The sequence below is a fragment of the Cebus imitator genome, unplaced genomic scaffold, assembly GCF_001604975.1.
Source record: "Cebus imitator isolate Cc_AM_T3 unplaced genomic scaffold, Cebus_imitator-1.0 Scaffold8, whole genome shotgun sequence".
NCBI lineage: Eukaryota > Metazoa > Chordata > Mammalia > Primates > Cebidae > Cebus > Cebus imitator.
The window spans coordinates 26,173-39,690 of record NW_016107323.1 but is presented as its reverse complement, the minus strand read 5'-3'; the positions used below and the strand labels follow the sequence as shown (position 1 = coordinate 39,690).

At 42.1% G+C, this 13,518-nt stretch overlaps 1 protein-coding gene across 2 annotated transcripts in view; it reads left to right on the top strand.

The window, feature by feature from the left end:
* Positions 1–13,518, top strand: part of LOC108312344 (phenylalanine-4-hydroxylase) — a 106,518-nt gene that overhangs the window by 67,871 nt on the left and 25,129 nt on the right. For both annotated transcript variants that reach the window (XM_037742765.1, XM_017540227.2), the window contains one exon: positions 3,199–3,382. In XM_037742765.1, coding sequence (XP_037598693.1) covers positions 3,199–3,382 — 184 coding nt within the window. The remainder of the gene's footprint in view (positions 1–3,198; positions 3,383–13,518) is intronic.

The following is a 13,518-nucleotide window of genomic DNA, read 5'->3' as shown; positions in this document are numbered from 1 at the left end:
AAAAAAAAAAAAAAAAAGATACACCTCTTCAACTACAAGTTTGGTGAATTTTATTTTTTGAAATTTTAGAGTTAAGTTATTTTCAGATTACTTTCTGTCCATTTAAATATTGGAGCAACTCCTATCATATGTTTGTTTTAATGCAGTGTATATGATACTTCTTGGTTTTAGCCATAATAAATGGCATTACCAAGGAAATCACATATTTTCTGACTAAGTAGTAGATGATTTGCTAGGCATTTATACTAGAGACCAACTAAAATAAATGAGAGCTAAAATATCAGCATCTAAAGACATTAAAAATGAGTAGCTATAGTAAATAATCATTATTTTCATGGCATTTAATAAAAACAGCTTCCCAGCTCTTTGCGAGAATGTGGGAGTGGGGTGTTTTCATGCCTAGTAAGTAATTCCAGCAGGAAAACACCGACTGATGACTGCAAGCTGACGTCTTTGTATTGGGGTTCAGTGTATTTTAGTAGACTCTGCCAAGCTTTGCTGCTGACCAGCATTCATTTTTTTAGTCCGTTTCTGCTTCAGAACTAGTATAAAGAGTCCAGGTTTTGCAAGAAAACTGTGGCATAATTACAAATGAGCTCCAGTCCCCCACAGCCCATTCTCAGAAAAGGACAACACAGATGTAAATAAAAATCTTGAGTCATCCAGCCAAAATTTTTTTTTTAGGGGATGCATTTGGACAAATTATACAGGCCACTTGTGCCTCCTATTTATGTCTGGTGATTTTACATCTAGCACTCAGTGATGCCATAATAATCCAGAGGAGTCCAAGGAACTTGGTTCTACAATTAGGGAGCACTTGAGACGTCAAGCAAACTCAGATACTCAGGCAGTTACTGCCTTTGAGAAAAAAGTTATTGACTTTTTCTGAGAACACGCCATAGCTATATTCCTTAAAAATTCTAAGACTATTTATACTTGTGATGTTCTAACATTTTTTAGAGCATTTTAAAAAGTGTTTTATTCACTGAGATGTTTAAGAATGGTCAAGAATAAATGTCAGTTTGAATATATATGAGAGTTAATGTGAAAATATAAACAATCATTATAAATCAGTAAAAAATCTCTGTAATAAGAAAATAGTATAAACTGATAATTAATAAAAGAAATGCAAATGACCACTAGACCTAGGACAAATGTTTAATGTCATCAGCAATTAAATAAAAATTTGAGCAATGAGTTATTTGCTGTTTTCATCTGTCAAGTCAAGAATATTGAAAATCCTGAAAGTTGGTACAGATGAGAAGCATGGCTCCTCTAGTGGAAAGATAGAAGGAATGAGTATAGTCTTTCTGCAAGACAATGGAACAATATATAAAGAACCTTTAAAGGGTAGTTTCTGATTAAACAATTTGGCCCCTAGGTATTTATGCTGAAAAATCAGTTAGGCAAGAAGGCAAATATTTACGTATAATGCTGTCCATTGGTTTCTAGTGGCAGAAAAATAAGAAGCAACACATATATCCATCGCTAGAGTATTGGTTAAAGAATTTATGACCACATCTATGCAGTGGATCATTAGGCAGCCATTAAAAATATTCTGATAAGGATAGGAATGGCTAATGTAAAAGCAGGAAATATTTTATTCATCCTTGCATTGTCTAAGTACCAGCTTGGCCCATGATATTTGATTTAAAGATGATATTCCTCAGGGAGATATGATGTGCTCTTTTCTTCCCCTTGGATTCCTGAAATTCTCCTTATTTAATCACATAGTGATCAGAGTGGTAGTCAAATTTGAGGGTGGTATGAAATATGATGGACGTTTTTCCTTTTTCTCACCCACAAACTCTTCTCATGTCCTTGGATAATTTCGATCCTTTTGAGGAGATTCTAGAAGATATCCTGAATATAGTTTCTTCTTACCACCTTCACGCCCAATGCCATGGAGATAGCCACCTTCACATCTCATCTGTATTTCAGCAATGGCTTCTTGACAGGCCTTACTTGGTCTATCTTATCCCTTATTCTCAACATGATCCTTTTAAACCTGTGAGATCATATTATTCCTCTGCTCAAAACCTTGCAAAGACTCCTATGTCTTTCAGAATCAAACCCATACTCCTTAAAATGGCCTGCAGTGACCCTATGATTATTATGACACTGTCTCCTGTTATTTCCTCCTTTACCTCCTCCGCTCTTGTGAACCCACCTCATGCCGTCTCTCCAACAGGCCAGGCATGTTCCGGCCTTCACCTCCCTCAGTACCTTTAGGACTGTACCTAAATCTTGTCATGCCAATGAGGTGAGGCCCCATTTGCCTGCCCTATTTAGTCCTGCAACCTGCCCTTTCCCTGCCTCAGGAATGCCATTTTCTTTCCCCTGCTCTGCCTCACTTTTTTTCCTTAGCCCTTCTCATTTAACATGCACAAATGAGTTTCTTTTATGTTTGTTGTTTTTATCCTCTCAACTTGAATGTAAGCTTTATAAAGGAAAGCATCTTTAGTTTGTTCGCTGATGGATCCCAAGCTGCTAGAAGGGTGATTGGCCACTGTTGAATGCTACAAATGTATATATTTATTGAATAGCTTGAATAGAAAGTAATTATATACATATATTAATGGTAATTATATTAGATAATTTTCACAGAGCATGTATGACATGCTAAGTGGTATATATGTATCATCGCATCCAACACTTCCAATGAACTTATGAAGCAGGTATAATTAAGACCAGCAAGTTACAGATGGGGAAACTGAGCATTAGAAACATGAAAGCACATTGTCTCAAAAGCAATATAATTTAGATCTTAGATATAAATCAATTAAGTCTGACCCCCCTATTCAAGCAGAACAATGTTTCTTCTATATTGTTTATTTCTTGTAATTCCATAGAATTTCATTTGGGAAGGGGGGTTTTCCTATGTAAATATTTTTGGCAACCACTGTCCTAGATATTTTAACCAAACCAAAATTTACAGTGGCAATTCTAGGCCTTTAGCAGATGTTCATGTGATTAAATTGTGACATTTGGACTAACTGCCCCCCTCCTGCCACTTAATACTTGGTTTTAAAGAAAAAAAAATAAACAACTTTTGCAAATTTTTTCTATTCTTATAAAAATAATTCTATACTTGAATTCTCCATTTTGTTGTGCTAGGTTTTCTTGTTCGAGTTCTGCATCTTTGGCCTGCATTAGTTCCAGTGACTGTCCTCTCACTCTCCCCATTCTCTCTTCTAGGAGAATGATATAAACCTGACCCACATTGAATCCAGACCTTCTCGTTTAAAGAAAGACGAGTACGAATTTTTCACCCATTTGGATAAACGTAGCCTGCCTGCTCTGGCAAACATCATCAAGATCTTGAGGCACGACATTGGTGCCACTGTCCACGAGCTTTCCCGAGATAAGAAGAAAGACACAGGTGAGAAGTAGAGAAATTTTGCAACATAAGTAACTCCACACTATCTTCATAAAATACTAGCAATGTTTAAATATATGTATATTTCATGTATGTATTGCTATTATTTTATGGAAGTAAAATAATATATATGTGTTGGAAATAATGACTGGAGGATTAAATGAGTGGATGTAGATTGGGGACCTAGACAAGTGCCTGGTGTATTTTAGACATATAACGAATATTGGTTCTTTCTTCCCTTCCTAAAGATAGCTATTTTTTTTCTTCATAAACTTTTAAGGTTTTTTTTCTGATTTTTTTCTTTTGATGTTTATTTTAAATTCAAGGGCTGTATGTATAGGTTTGTTACATGGGTAAATAGTGTGTTATGGGGATTTGGTGTACAGATAATTTTGTCACCCGAGCAATCAGCATAATATCCAATAAGTAGTATCTTAAGTTTCAACAAAACCAATGAAAATAAGCAATGGGGAAAGGACTTTCTATTCAATAAATCCTGCCGGAATAATTCAAAAGCCATATGCAGAAGATTGAAACTGGATCCCTACCTTTTACCATATACAAAAATCAACACAAGATGGTTGAATGGATTTTTGAATATCTCCACTCCAACCAGAGAGATCTCCCCAAGTCCTTTTAATAACATGACAGTGCCAGAGCTGGGACTGCCTGGCTCCTTGTTCCTAGGGCTTTCATTGTCCCTTTCCATCTTCTTATCTGTCTCTTCTACTCATACGAGCTCCTTGTGAGCAGGTGACTCTCTTACTTACATTTCTGTACTCAGAGTTTAGCACAATGCTTGGTACACAGGTGCTCTGCAAATATTCCCTAATGAGTGACTAACATAGGAATTGCCAAACTTGCATTGTCCCATTATTTACATACTGAAATGCTACCCATCCTCTGGAGGGGAAGAGAGTGATAGAGTGTAGGAATTCTAAGTGTGGCCTTGAAGTTGAATAGACTGTGGCTCAAGCCCTACTTCTTCCACATACCGACTTTGAGACCCCTGACATGTTGCTTTAACTGTCCTGACCTCAACTTTTCATAAGGCATGTGTGAGGATTAAATAAAATCATACATAAACAATGCTTAGAACAGTGTCCTGGTGCATTATAAGGTTGGACAAATGATAGCATGTGGTTGCTATTATGATTCTGATTAGCCTGAAAGCAATACAGAGAAGCAAGGTGACTGCTTTTTAGGACCCAAAGCATATTCAGATGAACCATGTTTTAATAGATTTTTTTTAAAAAGAGCAGTATTAGGCTTACAGAAAAATTGTACAGAAAGTACAGAGAGTTCCCAGGTCTTTCCTCCCCACCTCAGCTTCTCCTATTAACATCTTGCATTAGTGTGGTATTTTTTTCTTTTTAAAGTTGATGAACCAGTAGTGATATATTATCACTAACTGAAGTCCATAGTTTACATTCAGGATTATGCTTTGTGTTTTACTTTGTTACTGGTTTTGGCAAATGCATAATGTCATGTATCTAGCATTTCAATGTCATACAAAATAGTTTCACTGCCCTAAAAATGCCCTGTGCCCTAGCTGTCCATTCCTTCTTCCTTACATACTTCCTCCAGCAACCACTGATCTTTTTAGTAGTTCCATAGTTTTGCATTCTCAAGAATGTCACATAGTTGAAATCATACAGTACATAGCCCTTTCAGACTGGCCTCCTCCATTTGGCAATACATATTTATAGTACCTCCATGTCTTTTTGTGACTTGATAGCTCATTTCTTTTTGTTGCTGAATAATATTCCATTGTCAGGATGTACCACAGTTTATTTATTCATTCACCTATTGAAGGACATCTTGGTTGCTTCCAATTTTTGGTGATTATGAATAAAGCTGTGAAGAAACATTTATGTGCAGGTTTCTGTGTGAAGATACATTTTCAACTGACTCGAGTAAATACCTGAAAATGTTATTGTTGAGCTGAAGGTTTTTTTAAAAATTATTTTTTTTCCTACTTATAAAATCAAGTTTCTTTCCAAAACACTTGGAAAGACTTTGGTTCAAGAGGAGTTCAAGCACCATAGCTGAAAGAAGCATCTTAATATGCAGAGATGCTTTAAATGAAACAACACCCACCCTGTAAAACAGGTCACTGAAACATTTATTAAAAGGTAGCTCCATGGCCTTTCTAGGAGACTTGTCTCCGCCTTCATTCTCCTGGGTATAACCAAGGCAAGGAAGGCCCACCCCAGTGTTCTGCCCTTGCAGAGGGTGGACAGCCATGCAGATGGGCTTAGGACCCTGGAGGGCAGGCACTTGGAATGCTTCCCTGGGTCAGCCCTATCTGCCTTCTTTCCCTTTCGGCCTCCCAAGCTGCTTCCCCAGTGACTGCCCTCTTTGCATTTTTCCGGCCACCTGCTCTCAACAGGAGCTGCAGACCCTCTGGACAAAGGACTTGCCAGATCCTGGGGCAATTCTGCCTCTGGTTGGAGCCGGTGGAGGCTGGGCCAGCTGGGGCCACGGGGGAAGAAATCAAAGCAATTTACAGGCAGGCAGCCAGCCCCTGGAAGAGCCAGCAGCCCGAACTGGAGGCTCAGAAAGGAGGTCCTTAGCAGGGATATAAAGGGGGAGTTAGGAGCTCAGATTCAGGAACCATTGTGACCACACTTGGTGTGACTTTGAGCAAATCACTGACCCTTGCAGTCTCCCAGTGTATCAAAGGGGAGTCACAAGAGCCTCTGCCTTATAGGATTTGTGAAATCACACAAATGAAGCACTGGGAACAGAACAGAGCCTGTTTAAGGAATTAAAGACATTCTGTTCTTAACATTATCATCATCAGTATTATTATAAACACTGGCATGAGCACAAGAATGGCCAAAATGCAGGCTGTACACGGCTACTTTTTCAGAGAGTCTGGCAACTGAAAAATGACCTGAGAGGTCACACAGCCCTACAGACCCCTTCATTTTTCATTGTGAAAACAGAGGCTGTGACTTGCCTCAAGGCAAACAGTGGATTCTGGAGGGTCCTGGGCAAGGGTGTGTTGAGTGCAGCTCTGTGCTGGGTACAGTGCTAGGAGAGAAAGGGTCAAACTGCCTGTTCTTAAGAAGCTCATAGCCTGGTAAAGGGGATGAGACACCCAGGTAAGTAGAATAGAGGGACAGGTGCTGTGATGGAGACAGGGTTGGTGCAATTCGGCCTGTTTTCCACTTGTGTTTAGCTCTGAGGATCCAGGAAGTATCAAAGTAAAAAAGCTTTTTTTTTTTTTTTTTTTTTTTTCTTGAGACAAAGTCTCACTCTGTCACCTGGGTTGGAGTGTAGTGGAGCGATCTCTGCTCAGCGTAACCTCTGCCTCCTGGATTCAAGCGATTCTCCGGCCTCAGTCTCCCTGAGTAGCTGAGACTACAGGTGCATGCCACCACACCCAGCTAATTTATATTCTTAGTAGAGATGGGGTTTCGCCATGTTGGCCAGGCTGATCTCGAACTCCTGACCTCAGGCGATCCGCCCACCTTGGCCTCCCAAAGTGCTGGGATTACAGGTGTGAGCCACCGTGCCCAGACTAAAAAGCTAATGTTTTCACATAGAGGCAGTGTGTAAAAATTGGGCTTATTGGAGCCTGGAGGTAGCACAGGTTCAATTCCCTAACGGGGCTTCTGAATTCCTTGCTCGAAATGGCAAGGTTGTTGATATTTGAAGCGGGATGACATTTTCCCTAGGGAAGAAAAACTGGCAAAAAACTGGCTAAGACCAACCCTTTAAAACAACTTGTGTTTTGTGATTCTTACTTCTTCAGATGATCGGTCACCCAATCCCATAGCGGCTGCCCCCACCTGACTTTAACTTATCTGTAATGAGACAGCTGATGCGGACGTGCCATGACCTGGCATCTCCCGAGAAACACTCTTTGGGTTTCTGTGGTAGTTTCTGTAAAGTGGGGTCTGGGCCAAGAAACAGGTCTTTTTAGGGGGAGCAACCATTCCTTTGCAAAGTTGCTGTTTCTATAGGACTCAGTGGGAGAGCAGTCAGAGGAAGAAAAGCATTGTAGTAGATCTGAACCTTTGATTCTTTCTGCGGACAAAATGCCCTTTTTATTGAGGAACTCAGATCTCAGAGGCAAGTCTGACAGCAGGTTCAAGTAGGAGATCTGAACCCCTCAAATCAATTAAGCTAAACCACTTTCCACTTTAGTTTTTAAACCATTCAAAAAGCCATGTGAGTGATAGAAAATAAAAGTTTTTCAGTTTCTTAATTGCTTAAGTTCCCCACCCAAAACAGCTTAAGAGACGGTTAATTACAGCGACATGGCAAAGAAACCCCAACCTTCTCAAATGCCTCCTAGAGAAGCTGATGTGAATTTAATAGGATTTTAATCCAGGGAGTCTTTTGAATACTTGAGGTCTATTCTCCTGCTACTCTCTTTCCTGATGACCTCAAATCCTTCTTCAACCCAACATGAAAGAGCATTAATATCTTTCATCAATCAATCTACTAATCCTTTTACCTTTCCCTTTAAGTTGACTGCATGACATTACATTTACTGGGGGCTAGAAAATTCCTGCATGGAGACAGATTGCAGCCAGGAGAAGCAGACAGATGAAAGTCTTGGGTAGAGAGAGGTATACAAACATCACCTTTTGAGAAAAATGTTTGGAGTTATTTTCCAAGAGCAGATAAACATTTATTGGATTTTGTTTAATTTATAGTGATTATAAGGGTCCTGGTGGGGAAGAAAAGTGAGTCCAAATTGCTAGAACAACTGCAGGTTCTGTGACTGTGGAAAGCAGGAAGATCTATGTGCCTGTCTGTCTGTCTGTCTGTCGATTTATCTATCCATCCACCCATCCATCCATCCATCCATCTACCTATCCATCTATCTATCCATCCGTCCATCTATCTATCTATCATCTATCTGTCTATCTTGCCTGGGGACACTTGTGATTACTGTGAGAAGACAAAAGCAATATCAGTATAGTTATCCCTTCTCTCTTGTTGCCTCTCCTTGCCTTCTTGATTTTTTTCTGCTACAACGTTGCTGACCGAAGAACAGTGCTGAGTAAAGCTGACATTTCAGACCAATTGGGGCTGGAGGAAGGATAGGATTTCTTAGAGGGCTCTGAAAAGTTCCTGGGATTGTGGGCAATATAATACACAGGTGTGCATGCATATTTTTTGGGAGACAAGATTTTTCAAAAGGGCTATGGTTCCCAAAGAGTTGAGAATTTTTAGAGAGAAGCTGCTTAGGGCTGGAAGGGAATCCATATGGTTGGAGTTTTCCCCACTCCCACCACCTGTGCTTTTCTTTCTTCTCTTTTTCTCTGCTTGGCTTTTCTGTCTCCACCTCCCCACTGCCCCCTTCTCGGCTCTAAACCTCCTCCCGGGCATTTCACTTTGTGCATTCCATGTGTGCCTTTCACACTGGTAGATGTATGTGGCTCTGCGTCTGCAGGAGACCAAGTATCTGAATGTTTGGAAAAACACACAGGATTGGCTGCCTTTTTCAGTCTTTACCTGTATGCTTGCTGGATGCGCTGATGTAGCACTAAGTCCTGGCAGCTGGGGAGGTGACTCATTTCAGCAGACTGTCTAACTGAGACGAGCAGACCCCAGCTGAGAGGATCAGCTCATTCAGCGGTAGGTGACACCAACCCAGGAGCAGGAAGCAGAGTCTCTTCATATCGTTGGTAGACTCTGTGCTCCCTGCACTTGGTCACAGGCAGCTCTCTTCGTTGGTAAAGGAAAATCCTGTGCCAGTGCTATTTCTGCAGCCCATCTTGTTTGCCAGGTCACAGGGCTTCAAGCTCAGGAAGATTAAAAAATTATAAGGAGCCTCTCATTCTAAGAGGAATCCCTCACAAGTATGCCAAATTCAGTGTTTTCCAAATTCTTTCCCATTAGGTTGTCTCATTTAAGCCTTGCAACAACCAACTTAGACAGCTAAAGCTAACACAGTGTTATTCTTGTTTTTAATAGTAGAAAACAAGTCAGAAAGGTATAGTTAAAAGGTTGCATGGATTTTGTAGTCTTCACTGCTCCGGTTCAATTCCTGGGCTGTAGCTGTTTAGCCAAGTTGCTTTCCCTCTTTAGGCCTCACTTTTCTCACCTGCAAAATGAAGAAATCCAGGTATCAGTGTGGTTGTGTGGATTATATGATATAATTTGCATAAAGTACCTTGCATGTAGGGCCCATGCAAAATGTTACATGTAAACTTATCCTTAAGTCTCTCATAAGGATACACAATGAATCTTAGGGTTGAGCAAGTCCAAACTCCCCAAATTCCTGAACTTTGATAAACAAAGGCAACCATGAAACGCTATTTGGGTCAGTCCAAAAGACTGCGAAAGTTAGAAAAAATTAGACTGGGAATATATTTCCTCTGTATGACAGGTGTGTTATCTCAATTGAAGAAGGAAGAGGATATGGAATGATTGTAACTGAATGTCACTTTGCCACCATGCTGGATTGAGGGAGCATGGTCCTGACACACTAGGAGCCATGAATTTAGAGTCAAGAGCCAGGATTCAGGTCTCCATTTTGTATACTACTAGCTAGGTTTGAATTCCATCTTCAAACTTTCCAGATAGATGACCCCTTCCAGATAGATGACAACCTTCCATATAGAGGACCCCTTCTCCTTCATCTGTGAAATGTAGCGAAGACCCGCTTTCCCAATTCCTGTGGTTCATGGAGGGGATTATGTGGAATACCCTGTGAGTTAGGGTGCTTGAAGGATCAAGTTGAACTTGCTTGAGTTGAATAGGCCCTTGATCTTAGATATCCTTAAGCTTCAGTAGGGAGAGCTTTTTATGATCTGTAGCCCCAGCCAACAACAGGTCCCGTGTCACCACCAGCTTCATGGACATAGACAACGACCAGGCCAATCATGCTACTGGCAGCCACCACCTCATTGAAGCCAAGGCTTACCTAGCAGCCACAGAGACAGCTTCATGTGTGGGATTGGATGAGGGGCCCTGTGAATGATCTCTCATTTCCAGATATTATTTTTTGTGCTTAACATCATCCACTTGTCTTTGTGCTATATTGAACGTGGCACTGGCAAAGGAGATAGAAGGTCAGCTTTTCATGCAGCTTTTCTTTCTCCTTCCCTTTTTTTCCTCTTCCCTTCCCTACTTCCACCATCCTCTTTCCTCCTTGCTTCCTTCTTCCTTCTTTTTTCTTCTCTTATTCTTTTCTTTTGTACTATTCTGACAATACTCAAAACCAATAGCATCTTTTTTTTTTTTCATCCTCTGACATTTTTATAGCATTTGACACAATTATCCCCCAGGAATTTTCTCTTTCCTTAGCATTTTATAAATTATGTGGCCCTTACTTTTGAACAATCTTGACTATTGGGATTTTCATCCTTCTCTTACTACTCCTTCTCAAACAGCACAGCTTTGCCAACTTCCTCTGTCATTCACATCTGTCTCCTAATTCAGTCGATCATTTATGTTACTGATATCGATTGAGTGCCCTCTCGGTGTCAGCCACACAGAGGATACAATAGTGAAAAAGACAAACATGGTACCTAGACCCATGCATTTTATAATCTAGCAGGTTGGGGCTACATAATACATTATGGCATAGTACATGGTAGTGATAGAGAAAGTAGCGTGCCTCAGGAGCAGTCTTAGGAGGTGCACTGGGGCACTGAGCCCAGTCGTGGGTTCAGTTGATGAGAAGGGGAGCGGGGCCAAAGAGGTGCTGCCGGAGTGAAATAAACAATACCTGGAGAAGGCTAGAGATGTCTTGTGTTTGACCCAATGTTGGTTGACCATAAGTAGAGTTGTAAGTAACAGGGACCAGATCTCATGCAATTGTGAGCTCTCAGAGGACAGAATTGGATATCTGGGGATATAGGGGCCAACCTGCCAATGGATAATGTTTATGAGATACGTATAACATTTTTAAAAGGATATTGGGCAGGTAGTTCCAATTTAGGTGGGTGGCTGGAGTAAATATCCCTACAGGTTATTATTTTAATTATTCATAACTTCACTCATATCTATTCACTCACTCTCTTCATTAAGCAGTTTCACCCCTTACTTCATGTGTGAGATCCCTTTTATTCATCTGGTTCCAGGATTCTTAATTTTCCATGTGAACAGCGAGAACAGATGCTTTGCCCTAAAACCACCACTCCTGACTTCTGACCACTGCTGTTTCCAGGAGGCAGAGGGTAATAGCTGGGCACCATCAGCCAGCCTTTGGCTCATCATCCTTGCCAATAGCTTCCTGAAGAGCATTCCTTCTCCAGAAAGAAAGTAGAAGCTACTTAAAAGAGAAACATAAAACCATCAAAAGTCTTCCTCCTGCAGGATATTGGCAAGCTGTCTCTTCTTCCTTTTTGGGAGCTGTTGAGATCAGCGCACAGGGACTGGAGGCCATTGCCTCAGAGGAGACATCTGGGAGCCTGGGAGGGGGTGGTGAAAACAGCCTTCTATTTCAGACCCAAGAAACCAAGATTTATTGCTCTCCCTGAGACAGGCTGGAGGCAAGCCTGGGTGCCTTGCTGGCTAACCCCTGGGGCTGGTGAACCTCGGGAGGAGGGAGGGGGTAAGATTGACTCAGGCTGCACCTTGAACTGCTGTAAATTGAATGAGCCTGCTCTGACCCACTGGCCAGGAAGCAGGCTCCAGCCAGGCCTGGGGGCCCTTTTGCTCAGTGGCGCTCCTGAGCCAGCCGCCCCTTGGCGTTCTGGCTGAGCAGTTGACCCCGACTTAATGGGACCACTACGTGGGTGTCCGGGGCCAGCTCTCCAGCGGGCTGCTTCCTTTGGAACCAAATCAATATTTATTAATGATCTGCCCCCCACCCCCGTGCCTCCGCTCCACAGAGGGCCTCTGTTGCGCCAGCCTGCCCAAGTCATTTATTAACCACGGAGCCCAGCCGCCCGCCGGAGAGGCTGTGGAGGGGCTCACAGAGGCCAGCCCACCGACCGAGGTATTTGGCAAGGCCATTAATGAGCTAATCTGATTTAACTTTTCAAAACGGAGGCCTGGGTCGCTGGGGTCAGTCTCTATTTCCAGCTTTGTGAGAGAGACTGGGTAGGGGGAAGGGACCTGCAGCCTTCACTAAAGAAAATAAGGGGTATGTGAAGGAGAACTTAGGTTAAAAAGCGACTATCCCTAAATCCAAGGATGCTTAGGACAGGGTGGACCCAAGGCTGTCCTCAGGAGCTTCTTCAAGCACCTTTAGAGTCTTCCTTTAGTTTGTCACGCCTCCTTTCCTCAAGATGGGAGAAAAGGAATCTAAAATTTAAAAGCACCCTTCACCACCACCACACATTTATTCTAAGCCCAGCATCACTTTTTGGTGAAGTGCATCAGCTGCAGAATTCTTTCAGCTGAACTAGCTTAGTGATTTTGAGCAAGCCACTTCATCTATTTGAGCCTATTTGCTTATCAGTTGAGCAGCAATAATATCTACAGCCTAGGACTATTTTGAAAATTAAAGCAGATGATTAAAGTAAAGCACTTAACACAGTATCCAGTGTATAATAAGCTCTCAAGAAAATGTAACTTTAGAGGAAAAAGGGTAGCCATACCTTTATGCCTGGGAAAAATCGGAAGAGCCCAGGGGCAGAGGTTCAGAGGTTAGAGACACAAGCAGGGACAGGCTCTCCCTCTAGTGGCCTCTTAGACAAGCCGCTCTGGAGTTTACTATGAGGTTCAGGTGCAAGGACTGATGTCACAGATGCACCTGTTGTGGGTCAGTTTCTTCCCACCTGAACAAGGAGGCAGGCAAGGGCTCAGCACCTTGCCCATTTCACAGATGCAAAGCCAGAGACTCAGGAATCAAGCAGCTTGCTCAGACTCCCACGTTGTGTGGGTGGGAAAGATGACACCTGAACTCAGACCTGCTAGCTTCAAGCCCTGCACAATGTAAAGAGTCAGTACATGTGTCAAGGCTCAGCACTGAATTTTTCTGGGGTCCTCTGTGGTCTCTCCTGAGGTCCTCACACTGCCTGCTTCACACCTCTGCAAGCTGGGAAGAGAGCCACATCAGGGATCAACCCCCCATCCCCAACACCCAGCACCCAGGTGTGTCTTCCTGGTCTCGTTCCTCAGGCTTTGTCCCTGCTTTCCAACTGGACAGCTGGTGAATTTCTCTTAATGGTCAGGCCTGACTTGGGTCTTCCTCCTACCCCAGAAGACACATAGGCTGC